The sequence below is a fragment of the Pongo abelii genome, chromosome 1 (genome assembly GCF_028885655.2).
Source record: "Pongo abelii isolate AG06213 chromosome 1, NHGRI_mPonAbe1-v2.0_pri, whole genome shotgun sequence".
Classification (NCBI taxonomy): Eukaryota; Metazoa; Chordata; class Mammalia; order Primates; family Hominidae; genus Pongo; species Pongo abelii.
The window spans coordinates 64,629,834-64,654,601 of record NC_071985.2 but is presented as its reverse complement, the minus strand read 5'-3'; the positions used below and the strand labels follow the sequence as shown (position 1 = coordinate 64,654,601).

At 38.0% G+C, this 24,768-nt stretch overlaps 1 protein-coding gene across 22 annotated transcripts in view; it reads left to right on the top strand.

Moving 5' to 3' along the window:
* SWT1 (SWT1 RNA endoribonuclease homolog) overlaps positions 1-24,768 on the top strand; it is a 130,685-nt gene that overhangs the window by 18,396 nt on the left and 87,521 nt on the right. For 10 of the 22 annotated variants that reach the window (XR_010137491.1, XM_024250228.3, XM_009240085.3 and 7 more), the window contains 5 exons: positions 2,485-2,544; positions 4,042-4,174; positions 6,345-6,446; positions 6,841-7,029; positions 12,662-12,755. Coding sequence is in view for 16 of the 22 variants with exons in the window: in XM_024250228.3 (XP_024105996.2) it covers positions 2,485-2,544; positions 4,042-4,174; positions 6,345-6,446; positions 6,841-7,029; positions 12,662-12,755 (578 nt within the window). In the remaining 6 variants the exon portion in view is untranslated. The remainder of the gene's footprint in view (positions 1-2,484; positions 2,545-4,041; positions 4,175-6,344; positions 6,447-6,840; positions 7,030-12,661; positions 12,756-24,768) is intronic. The other 12 variants (XR_010137495.1, XR_010137492.1, XR_010137496.1 and 9 more) reach the window with 3 other exon arrangements.

Below are 24,768 nucleotides of genomic sequence, written 5' to 3'. Positions count from 1 at the left end.
TTCCAACTTTTTTAGGAAGATATTTTGGCAGGTATCAAGGATTCATAATGGAAAGAAATGTGTAAAAATGTGGTGAGAAGCAGTTATAGATAGTCCTTTGAAAAAAGCATTGTATGCTGGAGAACACTCAGGGGACAATATTCTGAATAGTCTTTAAACAGATTATTTTTTGCAGTGTCACCGTGTACCAGGCACCACAATAAAATAGCTTGTAAGAGATAACACAGTTTGTTTTCAGGGACTTACTCAAGTGGAGAGAGACACAAGCAATTTCCTTAAATAGGATAAGTATAATACCTATCACTTAATAAGAGAATACACAGCAGGGGATTAATATAGCTTTGGTACATCGTGAAAGAATTAGTTTAGAAAGGTATACTGGAGGGGACTGGATACAATGGCTCATGCCTGTAATCCCAGTGTTTTGGGAGGCCCAGGCAGGCAGATTGTGTGAGGCCAGGAATTCAAGACCAGCCTGGGCAACATAACGAGACGGGTCTCAACAAAAAAATAAAAATTAGCTGGGTGTGGTGGCGTGAGTCTGTGGTCCCAGCTATTCAGGTGACTGAGGTGGGAGGATCACTTGAGCCCAGGAGTTCAAGGTTATGGTGAGCTGATCATGTAACTGCACTCCAACCTAGGTGACAGAAAGAGACCTTGTCTCCAAAAAAAAAAAAAAAAAGGTTTACTGGAGGCTGGAGGGAGTAACATTTAAACAGACCTAAAGAATGAGGTGAAGTGAGGTAGAATGGGAGAAGCAGGGATATTTTAGGCAGAGGGAGCTACATGAGCAGGGATCTAGGCTAGAAAGCTTGGCGCATCTATTTTGCTTTAAAATTATGTAATGTAATTGGCATTTATGGACTACTTTGAGAACCTAATCTCTATAATTTTGTTTCTATGGCAAATAAAGTTACTTATCTTCAAGAGAACTTTCAGAACTGTGGAACCTCGGAATTTTAGAACTTCAGAAATTCTGAAATGTAGAGACCACTGATAAACAGGGATGGTTAAGCCTACCTGCTTTTAGATATTAAGACTGTGGACTGTGGCCAGGCCCGGTGCCTCACTCCTGTAATCCCAGCATTTTGGGAGGCCGAGGTGAGCGGATCACGAGGTCAGGAGATTGAGACCATCCTGGCTAACAGTGAAACCTCATCTCTACTAAAAATACAAAAAAATTAGTTGGATGTGGTGGCAGGCACTTGTAGTCCCAGCTACTCGGGAGGTTGAGGCAGGAGAATGGCGTGAACCCAGGAGGTGGCCCTTGCAGTGAGCTAAGATCGCGCCACTGCACTCCAGCCTGGGCGACAGAGCAAGACTCTGTCTCAAAAAAAAAAAAAAAAAAAAAAGACCGTGGATTGCAATGGTAAGATGTTTCTTATGAAAAATGGAGGAATTATAACTAAGGAGGCCAGAAGAGCTTGGGAATTAGTATTTTTAGGTTAAGTGAACCAGAAGGGGCCCAAAGAGGGCAAGAATTGAGTTTGAATTGAGTTTGTTTTCACTGCTTTCTTAAAGGAAAGAACCTCCAGTTTTTCTTCTTGTGTTATAACCATTTCTGTAGAGTAGAATGAAAGAAAGGAACTTGAAGTTGCCAGTATGTTCAGTGATCATCATTGTATCATTGCCTGGTTTTCCCATTGTGCTATACATCTAAGGAATAGCATGAGAAATCTCTGCAGTGCATCGTATAGTTTCTTTTGGTCTCTATGTAGAATTACTACACAAACCAAAAGAGGTACATAGCAAGAATATTAAGTTGCAGAAGAAGCAGTTTTTCCATGACCACTTTCCAGTTATTGGAATTTAGACTCTTTATAAACTGTTCTCAGATAGCAGCATTATCAGGCTTAAAGTCATTTAGACACAGAAACAGCAAGTAAATATTGTCCTTATCTTGTGTATATTATCTTCAGCATATTATTGACAGCAGATAATCATCTTAATACCCTGTTTGTTTTTATGTTTTACCCACTAATTCCTCAGTAGATAATTAGTTTCCAAAAATAATGAGTGTACTTTACAAGGAAAATAATTATATTTTCTTTTTCTGGATTTAGTAATCCTGTTATGCTTTCTAAAGAAAAAATAACTCTTTTGTTTACAAAATATACAAAAATTAGCCAGGTGTGTTGGTGTGCCTGTGGTCTCAGCTACTCAGGTGGCTGAGGTGGGAGAATCACTTGAGTCCAGGAGGTTGAGGCTGTGGTGAACCACAGTTGTGCCATTGCACTCCAGTTTGGGTGACAGAGTGAGACCCTGTCTTTAAAAAAAAAAAAAAAAAGTTTGGGAGTAGGGGTAGGTGGGTAGTGCTACTGACATTCTGGAGGACAGAGGTCAGTGATGCTGCTAACCATCCTGCAATAGACAGGGCAACCCCTAAAGTGAATTATCTGACCCTGAAGGTTAATAGTGACAAGGTTGAAAAACCCTATTTAGGTTATGCTTTATTCTTAGCTAATGAAATTGCTTTCGTTTCAGAGTTTTGAAGCACCATGTTCTTCTGTGTCATCTGAAAGTATCCAGGATGCAGATCAAGAGGTTATGGATATTCTTACTTACTTTGATATTTTTAATGAAATTAAGTCAAACAGTTCCTACTTTTAATAAAAAATGATGACTGTAGAAACCTTGATAATATGAAAATAACAATGATGTTTCTATTTAAATCAATATGTAGGGTTTTATGAAGTCATCCAAAACTATTCAGAAAAGTATACTTTAGTACTTTTTACTTTTGTTTCTAGTAAGGTTATCTGTTGTGAACAAAGAGCATGAAACCAGTGGCCCACAAGTAATCTGAATTTTGATTTAATATTATGACACTTTCCCTGTTTATGCCTAGGGTTGCCAAAATGCAGTAGGACATTAACATGTTTTTACTTCATTTTAAAAATCATCAATAAGATGAAAACATTATTCAATGAAAATGAGAGTACACGAGTGTTTATCTTTTTACCTGTTGCTTCATTTCCCAACCAGAGTCCCCTGACTGATCTTCATAGAATTTTATGTTGACTTGTCCTAAGTTAAGATGAGATTCGTGGAACACTTTGTAATTGTCTTTTTAAAGACTTTCAGGCCAAGCACGGTGGCTCAAGCCTGTAATCCCAGCACTTTGGGAGGCCAAGGCGGGAGGATTACCCGAGGTCAGGAGTTCGAGACCAGCCTGGCCAACATGGTGAAACCCTGTCTCTACTAAAAATACAGAAATTAGCTGGACATGGTAGTACATGCCTGTAATCCCAGCTGCTCAGGAGGCTGAGGCAGGAGACTTACTGGAGCCTGGGAGATGGAGGTTGCAGTGAGCCAAGATCGTGCCACTGCACTTAAGCCTGGCTGACAGAGCAAGACTCTGTCTCAAAACAAAACAAAAAACTTTCAAACTATATTAATTGATTTTTATTTGTGACAGTCAATTGTATTTTTCTGTTTTGAGGTGCTCCTTGATAGAAGAAAGATGTCTCACCTCTGATCTAAAGCTAGACTGTATTTTCATTTCTTTGTGTCACAATACATCAGAGAAGTATTTCTGTGAAGTGAGAATGGTTTTAAGATCTAGATTTCAGTTTATGATGGTTCATAAACAATCTTAGAAATCTCAAGAAGAATGCTTACTGTCAAGATAAAAATTTGACTCCTAAAATGAAGTGAGAATTGGAATGAGAATGAACTTACTTTAATGTCTAGGTATTTGGCTCTGTGCAAGGAGCTTCACCTAGCTTATTTCATTTATTCCTCACAAAAATCCTAAAGGAAATAGATATTAAAGATTTCTATTTTGTGAATTAACAAACTGAGACCCAAAGTTGTTAAATAATTTGCTTGCATAAGTTATGGAGGTAAGAAGAAAACTATTTTGAAAACCATGTGTGTGTTTATAAATCTTTATTCTTTTACTATGCCCCTTCAGAGTTTTATAAAATTTTTTCTTTCCATAAACCATCTCAAGTGAATTAATTAAGAATTAATTGCTTTCCTCTCTTGTCAATCTGCAACGTAACTCAAAATATTTCACTGGGGTCTTTTATACTTTAGATGCAGGTAGTAGAAGAGCTTCATGCTGCACGTGTGGAAAAAAGTGTGGATTTACCTGGAGAGTTAATGAGTATGGAAATTGACTTAGAAGATGATGTACATTCCTCCTCTGGTATACCCTATATGTTGATGTGTATGCTCCGCTATGCTTTCCTAAAAATTAATGTGCCAATATTCAATTTTTATAATATTTAGATGAAAAATGTTAAAATGTGCTCACTTGAAATGAATGATAAAGTAATAGTTTATTTTTTAGGTACAGGAATTAGATCCAATATTTGTCTTATTGGTTTTACATATTTCATATTATTAGTTAGATATATTTTCTCTTTTTCTGTCAAGAGGTAGTAATTAGAATTATGAGTTGTCTTTTATTCTTGCTGTTATAACTTTAACAATTTCAACTATGTAAAGCACTGATCAGAAATAATGCAGAATAGTTGGTGCAGTGGCTCACGCCTGTAATTCCAGCATTTTGGAAGGCTGAGATGGGAGGATTGCCTGAACCCAAGAGTTCAAGACCAGCCTGGGCAACATAGTGAGACCTCCTGTCTACAGAAAATAAAGTTAGCTAGGTGTGATGGCATGCGCCTGTAGTCGCAGCTACTCAGGAGGCTGAGGTGGGAGGATTGCTTGAGCCTGGGAGGTTGAGGCTGCAGTGTGCCAAGATTGTGCCACCCCATTCCAGCCTGGGTGACAGAACAAGACCCCCTCTCTCTCTCCCCCCCCCCAAAAAAAAAAAAAAAGAATGCGGATTGCTTGAAGGTATTATATGTATTGATTTCTTATTCATGTTGTGAAATTTTGATCATTTTTTTTTGCTACCGGGAGAAGGTAATGATAGAGATTATCTGAAATCTATCAGTGTACTGTTTCAAATTCCATTTTTAAAAATGATAATGCTGACCGGGCACGGTGGCTCACGCCTGTAATCCCAGCACTTTGGGAGGCCAAGGAGGGTGGATCACCTGAGGTCAGGAGTTCGAGACCAGTCTGGCCAACATGGTGAAACCCCATCTCTACTAAAAATATGAAAAATTAGCTGGGCATGGTGGCCCATGCCTGTGTTCCCAGCTACTCAGGAGGCTGAGGCAGGAGAATGGCTTGAACCCGGGAAGCAGAGGTTGCAGTGAGCCAAGATTGAGCCACTGCACTCCAGCCTGGGCAACAAGAGCAAAAGTCCATCTCAAAAAAAAAAAAAAAGAAAGGTAATGCTACCTTACATTCACATTACAGTTTTCATCTTTCAAATGTTTTCCTATGTATTAACTTATCTGATCCTCAAAATGATCCTATGCAATAACAATGCTAGAATTATTATGTATTTTCTTTTTTTGTTTGTTTGTGGGTTTTTCTTTTGTTTTTGTTTTTTTGAGACGGAGTCTCCCTCTGTTGTCCAGGCTGGAATTGGAGCTATCTCCACTCACTGCAACCTATGCATCCAGGTTCAAGCAATTCTCCTGCCTCAGCCTCCCGAGTAGCTGGGACTACAGGCGTGTGCCACCGTGCCCAGCTAATTTTTAGTAGAGATGGAGTTTCACTATGTTGGCCAGGCTGATCTTGAACTCCTGACCTCAGGTGATTGGCCCACCTCGGCCTCTCAAAGTGCTGGGATTACAGGCGTGAGCCACCACGTCCGGCATGTATTTTCTTTTACACATATTCATCTTTCAATTATATTCACTCAGGATATGTTAAAATTAGCTTATAATTACTAAGTGCACAACTACCGGTGATCCACGACAGAAGTTAGAAGCATAATTACTTCCCAGGCAAGTCAGTTCATAATTTAAAATCCACCTGCAAGCAATTTATAATATTCTGCTGGTGGGTGATTAAACATTGATTACTATTCTTTCTCTTAAGAATCGAAGTAAAAGCAATTTTGTTTTTATTGTCTAAAGGACTTCTCTTGAGAATGCTCTCAAAAACATTCTCCATGGCTGGTTTTTCACAGTCTTGGCCCCAGGTTTCCTGTGTATTTCTGCTTTGCCAACCCTTACCTTCTCTGCCCACTTTGACTTAGACGATTCTCCACCCCACTCCCACTCCAAACAGGGGTTGCAATTCCTATCCAGAGGACCCTTAATTGATTGGGGAGAAATTTACTTGGCAACAAGGATATGGGCCAGATAGATATCAGCTTGAGAGTCTAGCCAACTGTGTAAATCTCTGATACAGTTAACAAGACAAAGAGGCGTTTTAAATTTAATTGAATTTTCAATGCTTCTGTGATATCAAAATTTTAGTCATTATATAAGTGTATTATCAAGTGTCATGAAATATTTGCTCTTTTTCTTTAGCAAATAATACTTTGGACAGAAAGCTTCTAATTGTTATTGACACAAATATTCTGATGAATCATCTCAAATTTGTTAGAATTTTGAAGACAACAGAAGTAGCAGGTATTTACAGAACATATTTAAAGATTCTGATTTTCTTCCTTGAGTTGATATTTTATATTAACAGTGATGTGGCTTTTTTTGCCATGAACATGTCTCCATTTAGATATGCTATATATTAAGCATATTCAGTGTTATAAGTTTATAAAAGCCTTTACAGGTTAAACTAGCAATCTGAACTCACTCTTTTTTTGATCTCCAAGAGTAATTTTAACATTCTTTTGACACATTTATTTTCTTTTAAATTTCCATTTTATAATATATTGTCTCTCAATTTATTGTGAATTTCTTACAGGTAGGGACTGTGTGCTTTAAAACTTTCAACTCTTGGACAGCAATTCCATTTAGTAGCACAATAAATGTTTGTTAAATTCTAAGAAATCTTTTTATTTTTTAGGTTTTGACAAACTTGTGTTAATAATTCCCTGGGTCGTTATGCAAGAGCTAGATCGTATGAAGGAAGGAAAACTACTAAAACGTGCCCAGCACAAAGCTATACCTGCAGTTCGTTTCATCAGTGACAGTCTCAAAAATCAAGATAGAAAGCTATTGGGTCAGTCAATACAACTTGCATCCCAAAAACATTGTAAGTATTGTTCTCTCAGGGTGCCTCCTGATTAATACTTGTTTGGGTGCAGACTCATTATTGGAGGGAAAGGGTGCAAAACTTTTAAAACATTTAAACCCATTGGAATGTGAAATGGAAGGGGCATTGTGATGGTTTGTGGCTTAGTTTAGAAGTCTTTGATTTTTATTTTTCTGCTTCTCCTAGACGTTTTTATGTTATGTCTATATTTCACAGATAGTGACTGTATAGTTGTGTATGCATAATTATCTGTATCACAGAACCTTGGACTCCTTTTTTAAAAATACCATTGCTTAGTGATGAAGTCTGTTAGTGATCTAGGTTTCTAGTCTGTTAATATCACTGTATGAAGTTAATGTACTGTGGAGACGATGTTGTTTTCCTGTGGTTTGTCAGAATCGGTAATAATGAATGAGGTGTTTTTACAATAAAGATCTATAGATTTTCCCCTCATTTAATTTTTTTCAATACTAGTTTCTATTAAGTCATTTAAAAAATTGCTTTAGTCTTAGAAGCTAATTATGTTCTTTATATTTTATATAATTTGCTGGAAAAATATCTATATAAAGGAACACTTATTTCTGTGGAATTTATACGTATATTTAGAAGATTTATTTCATTCTTTCAGAATTTGTTTCTTCCCAGCTCAGAATTATTTATATATGTAAACTTACATTATTTTAAATACCATGGATTTGTACTGTCCACTGCACCCATATTCACCATAAGATTTGAAAGAATTCATCTTAAGAGGAATCCAATTATGGTATTAACTATGAGAAGGCTTTAAAAGCCATGATTAGATTCATCTTAAGATGAATTACTTTAGTCTAAAATTTTTGTTTAGTCTTAAAATTTTGAAGAAAAAGGGTCTCTACCATTCATTCATTATCTAAACAAATATTTATTAGCTCTTAGTATATTCCAGATATAATGCTTATTAATTTTGAGTGAAGATGGTCCATGTCGAGTAGCTTTAGTTGACTATAATTTTAGCCTTGTCCTTAACTATTTGAAAAATTATATTTATTTGATATAGTATTGATCTATTATAGTGAGAGGAACATAGGATTTGAAATATGATCAACCTAGGTTTATAGCATAACCTGGGGAAAGTTAAAGGTGAAGAAACTGAATAAATGAAATGAGAGGAAATAACTTCCACGTCATAAAATGGTTGTGAAAATTGGTTGAGTTAATATATTAAACTAATAGCTTATGGTTCAGAATAGGCAATAATTCTCTTGTGTCCTCATTATATGAAAAGCTTATGCAGATTGATAAGACTCATCTATCTTTTTTTTAATATCTGATTTATTTTTATCACTTCTAAGTTTAGAAAGTTACTCTCTCCCAACCCACTAGGAAGATTCACAGCACTGCACTGCTTTGAGACTATGAATTGGTAACTTTGTAGAAGAGCAGTATTTAGCAATGTGCTTGAATAAGCCTAAGGATAATAATTGTCTTTCTAGAAATGTATCCTAAAAAAAGTGAGAGATGCAGGCAGTGATTTATATAAATAGTGTTCATTATAGCATTATTTATGTAACAAAAAAATTAGAATCAACTTGTATAACATTTGGAGAAGTTGCATACATTGCTATAGCCACATGAGGGGATACTATATTTGGAAAAACATTAATGACATATAATTTTAAGTAAAAACAAACATAAGATTAAAAAATATGTGAAGTATAATTCTAAATTTATTTAATTATATGTATATACTGATTAGTGATGAATAGAGGTGATATTTACCTGATGGGTTTATCAGTTATTTTAATTTTCTTTATATTTTCTGTATTTTCCAGATTTTTAATTACCTTTTTTTTTTTTTTTGAGATGGAGTCTCGCTCCCATCACGCAGGCTGGAGTGCAGTGGCGTGATCTCAGCTCATTGCAACCTCCACCTCCCGGGTTCAAGTGATTCTCCTTCCTCAGCCTCCCAAGTAGCTGGGATTACAGGTGCGCCCCACCATGCCTGGCTAATTTTTGTATTTTTAGTAGAGATGGGGTTTCACCATGTTGGCCAGGCTGGTCTCTAACTCCTGACCTTAGGTGATCCACCCTCCTTGGCCTCCTAAAGTGCTAAGATTACAGGCATAAGCCACCGTGCCTGGCTTTTTTTTTTTTTTTAAAGACAGAGTGTTCCTTTGTCACCCAGGCTGGAGTGCAATGGCGTGATCTTAGCTCACTGGAACCTCCACCTCCTAGCTCCACCTTCAAGAGCTTCTCGTGCCTCAGCCTCCTAGAGTAGCTGGGATTACAGGTGTGAGCCACCATACCCCACTGATTTTTGTATTTTTAGTAGAGATGGGGTTTCATCATGTTGGCCAGGCTGGTCTCGAACTCCTGACCTCAGGTGATCCACCTGCCTCAGCCTCCCTCGGCTCACAGGCGTGAGCCACTGTGCCCGGCTAATAAAATTATATATTTTTTATAATAAGGTAAAAATAATTAAAGGCAACAAATAGTTACCTGCCACTCCCCCAATCAGACATTTGTTCTGTATTTTTATATTTTTCATTGTATTTTTATTGATTCATTTGTTTGCCAAGTATTTGTACCAGCCACTGTTCCAAGTGTTGGCCCTGTAACAGTGAATGAGAAAGATAAACCCTGCTGTTGAGGAGGTTAAATTCTATTAGATATTAAACATCTTAATAACTATAATTTATATAGAATTTATTTATTCTGTATGTGAGTAGAGGTCATTGATGTTGAGATGCCATTTAAGCTGAATCTTTTTAATTTTTTTTTTATTTTTTTGAGATGGAGTTTTGCTCTTGTTGCCCAGGCTGGAGTGCAGTGGCATGATCTCAGCTCACTGCAATCTCCGCCTCCCGGCCTCAAGTGTGCGAATCTCCTGCCTCAGCCTCCTGAGTAGCTGGGATTACAGGCATGTGCCACCATGCCCGGCTAATTTTTTAAGGTATTTTTAGTAGAGATGGGGTTTCACCATGTTGGTCAGGCTGATCTCGATCTCCTGACCTCAGGTGATCTGCCTGCCTCGGCTTCCCAAAGTGCCGGGATTACAGGTGTGAGCCACCACGCCTTGCCAAGCTGAATCTTAAGTAATAAATACATGGTACTTTTAAGCATTCACTGTTGCCATACACTGGGCTAAATACTTTATATACATTTTCATTTACTCCTCATGATTAAAAACTTCACCCAAGGATACATACCTAGTAAGTGGGAAAACAAGGATGCATACCCAGACTGGTCTGTTTCCGGAGTCTTTATTTTGTTCACTTTTGAACAGTACATGTACAGGTGCTCAAAAGTATTTATTGAATAACTAAATATTTCATGAATAGTCTTACAGTTTATTGTTCTGCTCCATATATCTTAGAAAAAGTGGTACTACTGATAATCTTGAGTTTTATACCTTTAGAGCAGTGCACTGTTACTTTTAAGCCTCCTTTTATCTGCTGAATTGAATTGTTTAAAGTTAACTAATGATTTTGAGTTACACATTTTGCACTATTCTTGGCATTTACCCTCTGAATTTAAGGAAAATTGGCTACTGTGATATATGTCTGTCTGGCTCACTGGTCATCTGATCAAGAAATTTAATCACATCTTCCTCACACTCATGTCCTGACATAGTTGAGCTCTGTCTAGATTTCACCAATGTGAACTCCTAAAGAGTTTGTCTTTGCATATCCATCTGCTTAGCATGGGAACCTGGCACAAATTAAGCCCTATATAAATATTTATTGCATGAATGAATGAGTTTTCTAATTTGAAGGATTAGAGGACTAAGTAATATAGGCCAGAAGTTGAGAGAAAAATGATTATAAACTGGGAATAAGGTTGAGATGAATTGGCTGGTATGTCTTAAATTTTAATGTATAAGAGACAGGCCAAGAGCTTAAATTAGGATCTGGGTCCAGGCTTCAAAGATTCTTACCCAGAAATATATTTGGGATATGGTCCTGCATTCTGTGTTATTAATAAGTCTAGGGAGTTCTCAGGTAGGTAGTATATGGACTTGTGGGAAACATTATCTTTGGTCCAATTTCTACACATTGCATTATTATTATTATTTTATTCTTAATTTTTTTAGAGGCAAGGTCTCACCCTGTCACTCAGGCTGGAGTGCAGTGGCACGATCATAGCTCACTGTAGACTTGAACTCCTGAGCTCAAGTGATCCTCCCTCCTCGGCCTCCTGAGTAGCTGGGACTATAGGACTACAGGAGTGTGCCACCGAGCCTGGATAATTTTCTTGTTTTTTTGTAGAGGCAGAGTCTTGCCATGTTGCCCAGGCTGATCTTGGAATCCTGACTTTAAGCGATCCCGCTGCCTCAGCCTCTCAAAATGTTGGGATCACAGGCACCACCCACTTGGCCTGCATTATTTTTATAAAAACTGAATTTTTGCTACATGTTTTGAGGCTTAGAGAATGCCAGAGGGTACCCTGTCAGCAACTGATTAACATTTGTTAGGAATTACTTTTTGTGTTACCTTCCTAGGGCCCATATTTCTTTCTCCTGTATATCTCTAATTGTATTGCTTTAGAGATTAAGGGAGAGCACACACAGGAAACTAGTTTAGTTGCTGGTAGAACAGTTGCTTATTAGTTCACAGACTTCTTAAGCTGAGAAAATGTTAAGTTACTTATAATCTGTAAGTGACTGAATTGATATTAGAATTCATGGTTTTTGGTTTCTAGTCTGACGTTTTATCCTTCTGATCACATTTCTTTCCTTTGAGTTTACTAATAGCCATATCCTAGGCCATTTTAATAGCGAACTAACCACATTAAATCCACAACTGTATGCTATGTAAATTCTAGATTCAGAGTTTAAAAAAAATTATTTTACTTGTCTTTTTATGTATGAAGTTTTCTTTCTTTTATACATACATAAAATAAATATATATGAAATACATATATTTCTTATATATGTATATATAAATACATGTATACTTTTTTTTTTTTTGAGATGGAGTCTCTCTCTGTTGCCCAGCCTGGAGTGCAGTGGCGCGATCTCAGCTCACTGCAACTTCTGCCTCCCGGGTTCAACTGATTCTCCTGCCTCAGATTCCGAGTAGCTGGGATTATAGGCACCTGTCACAATGCCTGGCTAATTTTTGTATTTTTAGTAGAGACGGGGTTTTACCATGTTGGCCAGGCTGGTCTCAAACTCCTGACCTCAAGTGATCTGCACACCTCGGCCTCCCAAAGTGCTGGGATTACAGGCGTGAGCCACTGTGCCCAGCTGAGATATATTTTTTAATAGAGTTTTTGAGAGTAGTTTTAGTTTCATGGGAAAATTGCACAAAAGACATCAAGATTTCCCACATACTTCCTGCCCCCACACAAGCATAGCTTCCCCATTATCAGTATCCTTCACTGGAGTGGTACCTTTGTTATAGTTGATGATCCTCCATTGACCTCATTATCATTCTGAGTACATAGTTTACATTAGGTTCACTCTTGGTGTTGTACACTCTGTGGATTTGGACAAATGCATAATGACGTGTGTCCACCATCATAGTATCATACCTTAACTACCTTAAATCTCTTAGATATTTTTGTTTTGTGAATACAGCCTAGATTATTTCTGTGGCACCCACATTTCTAGTGTACTTACTGACCATTGCCTTTACTAAATTTGCAGATGGATTGAGTGATGAGAACAATGATGATCGAGTACTAAAATGCTGTCTCCAGCACCAGGAATTATTCCCTTGTTCTTTTGTTATTCTGTGCACGTGAGTTTCATAGTCATTTGACTTTTTATTTTTAAAAAATAAACCAAATAATTAAAAAAAAATCATATGGTATCCAGCATACCAAGGATCAAAAACATACGTAATTTTCCAAATCTGCCAGTAAGCATACCCACTTGTATCTGACAGTCTTATAATGTGTGAGCACTAGAGGAATGAGATCTCAACTAGATGAAGTTTTATTTCAGTTTAATTTTTATATGATTCAGAAAACTTGAAAAGCAGGGGAAGAGGCAACTTAATATCTCTCCAAAATAGTTTAAAAATCAGAATCCGACAGGATGAGACAAGAAATTTATTTACTTACATATTGGTGAGGTGGAGATAAGGTAGTTTATGTTGGAGTTGTGTGCTGGGTGCCTATTATAGAGTTAAGACTGCCTGGATTGGAGTCCTGATCTATCATTTATCAGCGTTGTGACCCTGGACAAGTTGCTTAACTTAGTTTCCTCATGTGAAATAAACAGAAATAATAATATTACCTGCCTCATGAGATTATTGTATTTAGTCTGTTAATATATGTAAATGACTTAGAATAGTGCCTAATATATAGTAAGATCTCAGTAAGAGTTTTCTCCCTCCTTCTCCCTTCCCCCTGCTTCTTCCCTCCTTACTAATATTTCCATAACTTAGTTCAAAGATAAAACTAAGATAATGCTAAACAAAATTTTATTCATCATGTATGAGAAAAGGTTGTGAAGGGACAGAAGAGCAATTTTAATTTGCAGTTTTTTGTTTTTTTTTTAATCAGTCTACATCATGCTTTGAAACTTGCAGTTTTAATCTGTATTTTAGTCACTGCAAAATGGAGTTTTTACAGTTTCATGATCATGCTCAAATTCTTTCTGTGAAATGGAGCTATTATAGAAATCATTGGCCCTAACATGTCTCTTTTAAACATTCTGGTCAGTGTTATTATTTTAGCTATCTTCAAAGATAATGTGATTCCTTTTGCTATTAAAGGAAATATTGGAGCTTTCTATCTATAAGTTTTAAATTATATTTTGATCTAGGACATATTACTTTGGAGTTTGTTGAAGGCTGAAATAGAATTAATAATATATAAATCATTTTGAATTTGAGATAAATTTGAGAAGTAATTCTTTGTTATGTAATTATTTTTTTAGTTCAGCTTAGAATGAAAATTAAATTGACAAAACTTTATCAATTCTCCATTATTTATACATTCACTGCTTTTTTTTGGGATTAACAGATATACTATTTTTTAGCGACTGAAAATTTATAGCCAAACCTTGCTTTTAATTCTGGCATAGTCGTGTTCCAAGTGGTGAGCCTGTTTTTCTCTCTTTTTTTTGGTTGGTTTGTATGTATTTTCTTTAAATAGTGATAATCCTGTGTATTGTATAAGTCATACCTGCTATTGTGAGGACATATTTATATTACTTAAAATGGATGATGACAATGTCAATTGATAGTGATAGTAATCAGAAAAACTTTTATAACACTTATATACTATGCATCATTCTAAGTGCTTACATTTACAATCCTAAGTCTGGGCCAGCAACACAATTAATATCTCCAATCCATATTGCTTTTCTAAACTTCAGGCTAATATATTCAACTATTTATTTGATATCTCTTGGATGTTTCATAGACATCTGAAACCTATCATCTCCGTAAATGAACTCTTGAGTTTTTCTTCTCAACTCTTCTACACCTGAATAAAAAGGGTCACTTCCTACCCATATGCTAAAGCCAGAAACCAGGGAGTAAATTTTGATACCTGCCTTTTCTTCATGATCTATATACAGTGAATTAGCCAGTCCTGTGTGGTCTTCTTTAATTTTATTTTTTAGAAACAGGGTCTTGCTATGTTGCCCAGGCTAGTCTCAAACTCCTGGGCTCAAGCGATCCTCCTTCCTCAGCCCCTGAGTAGCTGAGGAAATGCACAAATCTAAACTATACAATGTTGACAAATGGATGCACTGGTGTAGCTCACATCCCACATCCTGTTAATATATAGAACACGTCTGTAACTCCTCTTTTTTTTTTTTTTTTTTTTTTTTTTTTGAGACGGAGTCTCACTCTGTCACCCAGGCTGGAGTGCAGTGGCGCAATCTCGGCTCACTGCAGTCTCTGCCTCTCGGGTTCAAGCGATTCTCCTGTCTCAGCCTCCCAAGAAGCTGGGATTACAGGCAAGTGCCACCACGCCTGACTAATTTTTGTATTTTTAGTAGAGATGGGGTTTCGCCATATTGGTCAGGCTGGTCTCAAACTCCTGACCTCAGATGATCCGGCCACCTTGGCCTCCCAAAGTACTGGAATTACAGGTATGAACCACCGCGCCTGGCCCAGAAAGTACTCTCTTGCCTTTTTGTGCTCTTTTTTTCTTGTTTCTTAAGGTGGAAACTTAGATCACTTATTTGGTACTGCTATAAATGTCCTCTAAGCACTTCTGCAGTTGTATCCCACAAATTTTAATATGTTGTGTTTTCATTTTCATTCTATTCAATATACTTTATAATTTCCCTTGTGACTCTTTCTCTGATCCATATAGGTTATTTAGACGTTTGTTGCCTAATTCTAAGTATTTGCAAAATTTTCAGATACTTGTTTTGTTTTTTTTACTGAATTGTAGTTTAATTTCTTTGTGAATTGAGAACATAATTTACATGATTTCTGTTCTTTTAAATTTGTTAAAGTTTGTTTTGTAGCCAAGAATATGGTCTGTTTTAGTGAATGTTTTCTGTGTATTTGAACAGAATGTGTATTCTGCCCTTATGGGTGGGGTATTCTATAAATTTCAATTAGGTCAGGTTGGTTGATAGTATCCTTCAGGTCTTCTATAACCTTACTGGCCTACTTTTTCTTTTTTTTTTCTTTTTTTTTTTTTTTGAGATGGAGTCTCACTCTGTCGCCCAGGCTGGAGTGAAGTGGTGCAATCTTGGCTCACTGCAGCCTCTGCCTCCCGGGTTCAAGCAATTCTCCTGCCTTAGCCTCTCAAGTAGCTGGGACTACAGTTGCATGCTGCCATGCCTGGATAATTTTTGTATTTTTAGTAGAGACAGGGTTTCACCATGTTGGCCAGGATGATCTTGATCTCCTGACCTCCTGATCCTCCCGCCTCGGCCTCCCAAAGTGCTGGGATTACAGTCATGAGCCGCCTTGCCCAGGCTGGTCGCCTACTTTTTCTGTGATCACTTTGAAAGGAGTATTGAAGTCTCCAACTGTAATTGTGGATTTGTCTATTTCTCCTTTCAGTTGTATTTGTTTTGCTTCATGTATTGTGAAAGCCGCTAAAGCTATGGCTTTCTGTTGTGGTAAAGCCATTGATGAATTGGAGAATTCCCTCAGGCAAAAAGATAGAAACTTGTAGTGAGATGCATATACATCTAAGATTGTTTATGCTTGTCTTCTTGGAGAATTGCTTCTTTTATAATTATATAATGTCCTTTTTGGTTCTGACATTGTTCCTGGTTCTAAAGTCTTCTTTGTCTAGTATGAATGCAACTATTCCAACTTTCTTTTGCTTAGTATTTATGTGGTGTATCTTTTTGTATCCTTTTACTTTTAGCCCCTCTATGCCTGTATACTTAAAGTAAGTTTCTTGTAGACATCATATGGTTGGTTCTTTTTTGACCAATCTGACAATTTCTGTCTTTTAACTGTTAAGTTTAGACCATACACATTTAATTTGTTGGATTAAAATCTACCATTTTGCAAATTATTTTCTATTTGTTTTGTTCCATCTGTGCTTTTCTTCCTTTTTCTCTTTTCGATTAATTGTGCATTTTTAATGATACCATTTTGTCCCCATTATTTACTTATTTATACTTTTTTGAAAAAACTTCTTATGGTTGTTTTAGTGTTTACAGTATACATCTTTACTTATTAAAGCCTACCTTCAAATACTATACTGCTTCACAGGTACCATAAGGATATTGCTGTTGTATATATTGTCCCACAGCTCTTGGATACTTTTTTTTAAAAAAAAAAGTCTTTTATTATCTTTTTGTTTCAGTTTGGGTAATTTCTTTTGACTTCCCTTCAAGTTTGTTGATTCTTTCCTTGCCTTTGTCAAGTCCATTGACAAGCCTGTTCAAGGCATTCTGCATTTTTGTTACTGTGTTTTTTATTGCTAGCATTTCCATTTTATTCTTATGGTTTTCATCTCTATGAAACTGCTTGATTTTCCTTTCTTTCACCTTTTCCATTAGAGCCTTTAACATATTAATAAAAATTACTTTAAATTTGCTGTCAGATAGCTTCAGTATCTGTGTCGTATTCAAGCCTAGTTCTGTTGATTACTTTGACTCTTGGCAGTATGTTGTTTTTCTCTGGGCATAGTTTATATGCAGATTTTGGGGCTCACTTGCTCTGTGGTTTCTTTACTTCAGTTTCTCCCTTAACTTTCTTTTTTTTATTATTATTATACTTTCAGTTCTGGGATACATATGCAGAACGCGCAGGTTTGTTACATAGGTATACACGTGCCATGGTGATTTGCTGCATCCATCAACCTGTCATCTGCATTAAGTATTTCTCCTAATGCTATCCTTCCCCTATTCCTCAACCGCCCAACAGGCCCCAGTGTGTGGTGTTCCCCTCCCTGTGTCCATGTGTTCTCATTGTTCAACTCCCACTTATGAGTGAGGACATGCAGTGTGTGGTTTTCTGTTCCTGTGTTAGTTTGCTGAGGATGATGGCTTCCAGCGTCATCCATGTCCCTGCAAAGGACATGAACTCATCCTTTTTTATGGCTGCATAGTATTCCATGGTGTATATGTGCCACATTTTCTTTCTTTTTTTTTTTTTTTTAATTATTATTATTATTATACTTTAGGTTTTATGGTACATGTGCGCAATGTGCAGGTAAGTTACATATGTATACATGTGCCATGCTGGTGCGCTGCACCCACCAACTCGTCATCTAGCATTAGGTATATCTCCCAATGCTATCCTTCCCCCGTCCCCCCACCCCACAACAGTCCCCGAAGTGTGATGTTCCCCTTCCTGTGTCCATGTGTTCTCATTGTTCAATTCCCACCTATGAGTGAGAATATGCAGTGTTTGGTTTTTTGTTCTTGCGATAGTTTACTGAGAATGATGATTTCCAATTTCATCCATGTCCCTACAAAGGACATGAACTCATCATTTTTTATGGCTGCATAGTATTCCATGGTGTATATGTGCCACATTTTCTTAATCCAGTCTATCATTGTTGGACATTTGGGTTGGTTCCAAGTCTTTGCTATTGTGAATAATGTGGCAATAAACATACGTGTGCATGTGTCTTTATAGCAGCATGATTTATAGTCCTTTGGGTATATACCCAGTAATGGGATGGCTGGGTCAAATGGAATTTCTAGTTCTAGATCCCTGAGGAATCGCCACACTGACTTCCACAAGGGTTGAACTAGTTTAGAGTCCCACCAACAGTGTAAAAGTGTTCCTATTTCTCCACATCCTCTCCAGCACCTGTTGTTTCCTGACTTTTTAATGATTGCCATTCTAACTGGTGTGAGATGGTATCTCATTGTGGTTTTGATTTGCATTTCTCTGATGGCCAGTGATGGTGAGCATTTTTTCATGTGTTTTTTGGCTGCATAAATGTCTTCTTTTGAGAAGTGTCTGTTCATGTCCTTCGCCCACTTTTTGATGGGGTTGTTTGTTTTTTTCTTGTAAATTTGTTGGAGTTCATTGTAGATTCTGGATATTAGCCCTTTGTCAGATGAGTAGGTTGCGAAAATTTTCTCCCATTTTGTAGGTTGCCTGTTCACTCTGATGGTAGTTTCCTTTGCTGTGCAGAAGCTCTTTAGTTTAGTTAGATCCCATTTGTCAATTTTGGCTTTTGTTGCCATTGCTTTTGGTGTTTTAGACATGAAGTCCTTGCCCATGCCTATGTCCTGAATGGTATTGCCTAGGTTTTCTTCTAGGGTTTTTATGGTTTTAGGTCTAACATTTAAGTCTTTAATCCATCTTGAATTGATTTTTGTATAAGGTGTAAGGAAGGGATCCAGTTTCAGCTTTCTACATATGGCTAGCCAGTTTTCCCAGCACCATTTATTAAATAGGGAATCCTTTCCCTATTTAACACTATGCAATTGTGCATAGTATTCCATGGTGTATATGTGCCACATTTTCTTAATCCAGTCTATCACCGATGGACATTTGGGTTGGTTCCAAGTCTTTGCTATTGTGCATAGTGCCGCAATTAACATATGTGTGCATGTGTCTTTATAGTAGCATGACTTATAATCCTTTGGGTATGTACCCAGTAATGGGATTGCTGGGTCAAATGGTATTTCTGGTTCTAGATGCATGAGGAATCACCACACTGTCTTCTACAGTGGTGAACTAATTTACACTCCCACCAACAGTGTGAAAGTGTTCCTATTTCTGCACGTTCTCTCCAGCATCTGTTGTTTCTTGACTTTTTAATGATTGCCATTCTAACTGGCATGAGATGGTATCTCATTGTGGTTTTGATTTGCATTTCTCTAATGACCAGTAATGATGAGCTTTTTTTCCTTGTTTGTTGACACATAAACGTCTTCTTTTGAGAAGTGTCTGTTCATATCATTTGCCCCCTTTTTGATGGGGTTGTTTTTTTCTTGTAAATTTGTTTAAGGTCTTTGTCGATTCTGGATATTAGCCCTTTGTCAAATGATAGGTTGCAAAAATTTTCTCACATTCTGTAGGTTGCTTGTTAACCCTGATGATAGTTTCTTTTGATGTGCAGAAGCTCTTTAGTTTAATTAGATCCCATTTGTCAGTTTTGGCTTTTGTTGCCATTGCTTTTGGTGTTTTAGTCATGAAGTCTTTGCCCATGCCTATGTCCTGAATGGTATCGCCTAGGTTTTCTTCTAGGGTTTTTATGGTTTTAGGTCTTACATCTAAGTTTTTAATCCATCTTGAGTTAATTTTTGTGTAAGGTGTAAGGAAGGGTTCCAGTTTCAGTTTTCTGCATATGGCTAGCCAGTTTTCCCAACACCATTTATTATGTACGGAATCCTTTCCCCATTGCTTGTTTTTGTCAGGTTTGTCAAAGATCAGATGGTTGTAGATGTTATTTCTGAGGCTTCTGTTCTGTTCCATTGGTCTATATCTCTGTTTTGGTACCAGTACCATACTGTTTTTGTTACTGTGGCCTTGTAGTATAGTTTGAAGTCAGGTAGTGTGATGCCTCCAGCTTTGTTCTTTTTGCTTAGGATTGTCTTGGCTATATGGGCTCTTTCTTCTTTCCATATGAAATTTAAAGTAGCTTTTCTAATTCTGTGAAGAAAGCCAGTGGTAGCTTGATCAGGATAGCATTGAATCAATAAATTACTTTGGACATTGTGGCCATTTTCACAATATTGATTCTTCCTATCCATGAGCATGGAATGTTTTTCCATTTGTTTTTGTCCTCTCTTATTTCCTTGAGCAGTGGTTTGCAGTGCTTCTTAAAAAGGTCCTTCTCATCCCTTGTAAGTTGTATTCCTAGTTATTTTATTGTCTTTGTAGCAATTGTGAATGGGAGTTCACTCCTGATTTGGTTTGCTGTTTGTCATTTATTGGTGTATAGGAATGCTTGTGATTTTTGCACATTGATTTTGTATCCTGAGACTTTAGAAAATATTTATATATTTAGAAAATATGCAATCATGTCATCTGCAAACAGAGACAGTTTGATTTCTTCTCTTCGTATTTGAATACCCTTTATTTCTTTCTGTTGTCTGATTGCCCTGGCCAGAACTTCCAATACTATGTTGAATAGGAGTGGAGAGAGAGGGCATCCTTGTCTTGTGCCGGTTTTCAAAGGCAATGCTTCCAGCTTTTGCCCATTCAGTGTGGTATTGGCTGTGGGTTTGTCATAAATAGCTCTTAATATTTTGAGATACATTCCATTTCAAACTCGTTCCACCGAGTTTATTGAGAGTTTTTAGCATGAAGGGTGTTGAATTTTATCGAAGGCCTTTTCTACATCTATTGAGATAATCATGTGGTTTTTGTCATTGGTTCTGTTTATGTGATGGATTACAATGATTGATTTGCATATGTTGAACCAGCCTTGCATCCCAGGGATGAAGCCGACGTGATCGTGGTGGATAAGCCTTTTAATGTGCTGCTGGATTCAGTTTGCTAGTATTTTATTGAGGATTTTTGCATTGATGTTCATCAGGGATATTTGTCTGAAATTTTCTTTTTTGTTGTGTCTCTGCCAGGTTTTGGTATCAGGATGATGCTGGCCTCATGCATTAGGGAGGAGTCCCTCTTTTTCTATTGCTTGTAATAGTTTCAGAAGGAATGGTGCCAGCTTCTCTTTGTTCCTCTAGTAGAATTTGGCTGTGAATCCATCTGGTCCTGGACTTTTTTGGTTGGTAGGCTATTAATTGCTGCCTCAATTTCAGAACTTGTTATTGGTCTATTCAGGGATTCAGCTTCTTCCTGATTTAGACTTGGGAGGGTGTATGTGTCCAGGAATTTCTCCATTTTTTTCTAGATTTTCTAGTTTATTTGCGTAAATGTGTTTATAGTATTCTCTGATGGTAGTTTGTATTTCTGTGGGATGGGTGGTGATATCCCCTTTATCATTTTTTTTATTATCTCTCTTTTCTTCTTTATTAGTCTGGCTAGCAGTCTGTCTATTTTGTTGATCTTTCAAAAAACCAGCTCCTGGATTCATTGAGTTTTTGAAGGGTTTTTTGTGTCTCTATCTCCTTCAGTTCTGCTGTGATCTTAGTTATTTCTTTTCTTCTGCTAGCTTTTGAATTTGTTTGCTCTTGTTTCTCTACGTCTTTTAATTGTGATGTTAGGGTGTCAATTTTAGATCTTTCCGGCTTTCTCTTGTGTGCGTTTAGTGCTATAAATTTCCCTCTAAACACTGCTTTAGCTATGTCCCAGAGATTCTGTAACATTGTGTCTTTGTTCTCACTGGTTTCAAAGAACTTATTTATTTCTGCGTTCATTTCGTTATTTACCCGGTAGTCATTCAGGAGCAGGTTGTTCAGTTTCCATGACGTTGTGTGGTTTTGAGTGAGTTTCTTAATCCTGAGTTCTAATTTGATTGCACTGTGGTCTGAGAGACTTGTTTATTATGATTTACATTCTTTTGCATTTGCTGAGGAGTGTTTTACTTCAAATTATGTGGTCAGTTTTAGAATAAGTGTGATGTGCTGAGAAGAATGTATATTCTGTTGATTTGGGGTGGAGAGTTCTGTCTATTAGGTCCACCTGGTCCAGAGCTGAGTTCAAGTCCTGGATATCCTTGTTACTTTTCTGTCTTGTTGATCTGTCTAATATTGACAGTGGGGTGTTAAAGTCTCCCACTATTATTGTGTTGGGAGTCTAAGTCTCTTTGTAGGTCTCTAAGAACTTGCTTTATGAATCTGCTGCTCCTGTATTGGGTGCATATATATTTAGGAAAGTTAGCTCTTCTTGTTGCATTGATTCTTTACCATTAAGTAATGCCTTTCTTTGTCTCTTTTGATCTCTGTTTAAAGTCTGTTTTATCAGAGACTAGGATTGCAACCCCTGCTTTTTTTTGCTTTCCATTTGCTTTGTAAATCTTCCTCCATCCCTTTATTTTGAGCCTATGTGTGTCTTTTCACATGAGATGGGGCTCCTGAATACAGCACACTGATGAGTCTTGACTCTTTATCCAGTTTGCTAGTCTGTGTCTTTTAATTGGGGCATTTAGCTTGTTTACATTTTTTTTTTTTTTGAGATGAGTCTCGCTCTGTCATCCAGCCTGGAGTGCAGTGGTGAGATCTCAGCTCACTGCAGCCTCCGTGTCCTGGGTTCTCCTGCCTCAGCGATTCTCCTGCCTCAGCCTCCTGAGTAGCTGGGATTACAGGCGCACACCACCATGCCTGGCTAATTTTTGTATTTTTAGTAGAGACGGTATTTCACTATGTTGGTCAGGCTGGTCTGGAACTCCTCACCTCGTGATCCACCCGCCTTGGCCTCCCAAAGTGCTGGGATTACAGGCATGAGCCACCACGCCTGGCCTAGCCCATTTACATTTAAGGTTAACATTGTTATGTGTGAATTTGATTCTGTCATTATGATGCTAGCTGGTTATTTTGCCCATTAGTTGATGCAGTTTCTTCATAGTGTCGATGGTCTTTACAATTTGGTATGTTTTTGCAGTGGCTGGTACTGGTTGTTCCTTTCCATATTTAGTGCTTCCTTCAGGACCTCTTGTAAGGGAGGCCTGGTGGTGACAGAATCTCACAGCATTTGCTTGTCTGTAAAGGATTTTATTTCTCCTTGCCTTATGAAGCTTAGTTTGGCTGGATATGAAAGTCTGGGCTGAAAATTCTTTAAGATTGTTGAATATTGGCCTCCACTCTCTTGTGGCTTGTAGGGTTTCTGCCGAGAGATCTGCTGTTAGTCTGATGGGCTTCCCTTTGTGGGTAACCCGACTTTTCTCTCTGACTGCCCTTAACATTTTTCCCTTCATTTCAACCTTGGTGAATGTGACGATTATGTGTCTTGGGGTTGCTCTTCTTGAGGAGTATCTTTGTGGTGTTCTCTGTATTTTCTGAATTTGAATGTTGGCCTGTCTTGCTAGGTTGGGGAAGTTCTCCTGGATAGTATCCTGAAGAGTGTTTTCCAACTTGGTTCCATTCTCCCTGTCATTTTCAAGTACACTAGTCAAATGTAGGTTTGGTCTTTTCACATAGTTCCATATTTCCTGGAGGCTTTGTTTGTTCCTTTTTATTCTTTTTTCTCTAATCTTGTCTTCAGGCTTCATTTCATTAAGTTGATCTTCAGTTTGTGATATCCTTTCTTCTGCTTGATCGGTTTGGCTATTAATACTTGTGTATGCTTTACGAAGTTCTCGTGCTGTTTTTTTCAGCTCCATTAGGTCATTTATCTTTTTCTCTGAACTGGTTATTATAGTTAGCAATTCCTCTAACCTGTTTTTTTCAAGGTTCTTAGCTTCCTTGCATTGAGTTAGAACATGCTCCTTTAGCTCAGAGGAGTTTGCCATTACCCACTTTCTGAAGCCTACTTCTGTCAATTCATCAACTCATTCTGTGTCTAGTTTTTTTCTCTTGTTGGTGAGGAGTTGTGATCCTTTGGAGGAGAAAATGCATTGTGATTTTGGAATTTTCAGCCTTTTTGAGCTGGTTTTTCCTCATCTTTATGGATTTATCTACCTTTGTTCTTTGATGTTGGTGACCTTCGGATAGGGTTTCTGTGTGGACGCCCTTTTTGTTGATGTTGATGCTACTCCTTCCTGTTTGTTGGTTTTCCTTCTAACAGTCAGACGCCTCTGCTGCAGGTCTGCTGGAGTTTGCTGGAGGTCCACTCCAGACCTTGTTTGCCTGGGTATCACCAGCAGAGGCTGCAGAACAGCAAAGATTGCTGCCTGTTCCTTCCTCTGGAAGCTTCGTCCCAGAGGGGCACCCGCCAGATGCCAGCTGGAGTTCCCCTGTATGAGGTGTCTGTCAACCCCTGTTGGGAGGTGTCTCTTAGTTAGGGGGCGCGAGGTTCAAGGACCCACTTGAGGAGACAGTCTGTCTCTTAGCAGAGCTGGAGCGCTGTGCTGGGAGATCCACTGCTCTCTTCAGAGCCGGCAGGCAGGAACGTTTAAGTCTGCTGAAGCTGTGCCCACAGCCGCCGCTTCCCCCAGGTGCTCTGTCCCAGGGAGATAGGAGTTTTATCTACAAGCTCCTGGGTGGGGCTGCTGCCTTTCTTTCAGAGGTGCCCTGCCCAGAGAAGAGGAATCTAGAGAGGAAATTTGGGTACAGCGGCTTTGGGGTGCTGCGGTGGGCTTCGCCGAGTCTAAACTTCCTGGGGTCTTTGTTTACACTGTGAGGGTAAAACTGCCTACTCAAGCTTCAGTAATGGCGGATGCCCCTCCCCCCACCAAATTCGAGCATCCCAGGTTGACTTCAGACTGCTGTGCTGGCAGCAAGAATTTCAAGCCAGTGGATCTTAGCTTGCTAGGCTTTGTGAGGCTGGGATCCACGGAGCTAGACCACTTGGCTCCGTGGCTTCAGCGCCCCCTTCCAGGGGAGTGAATGGTTCTGTCTTGCTG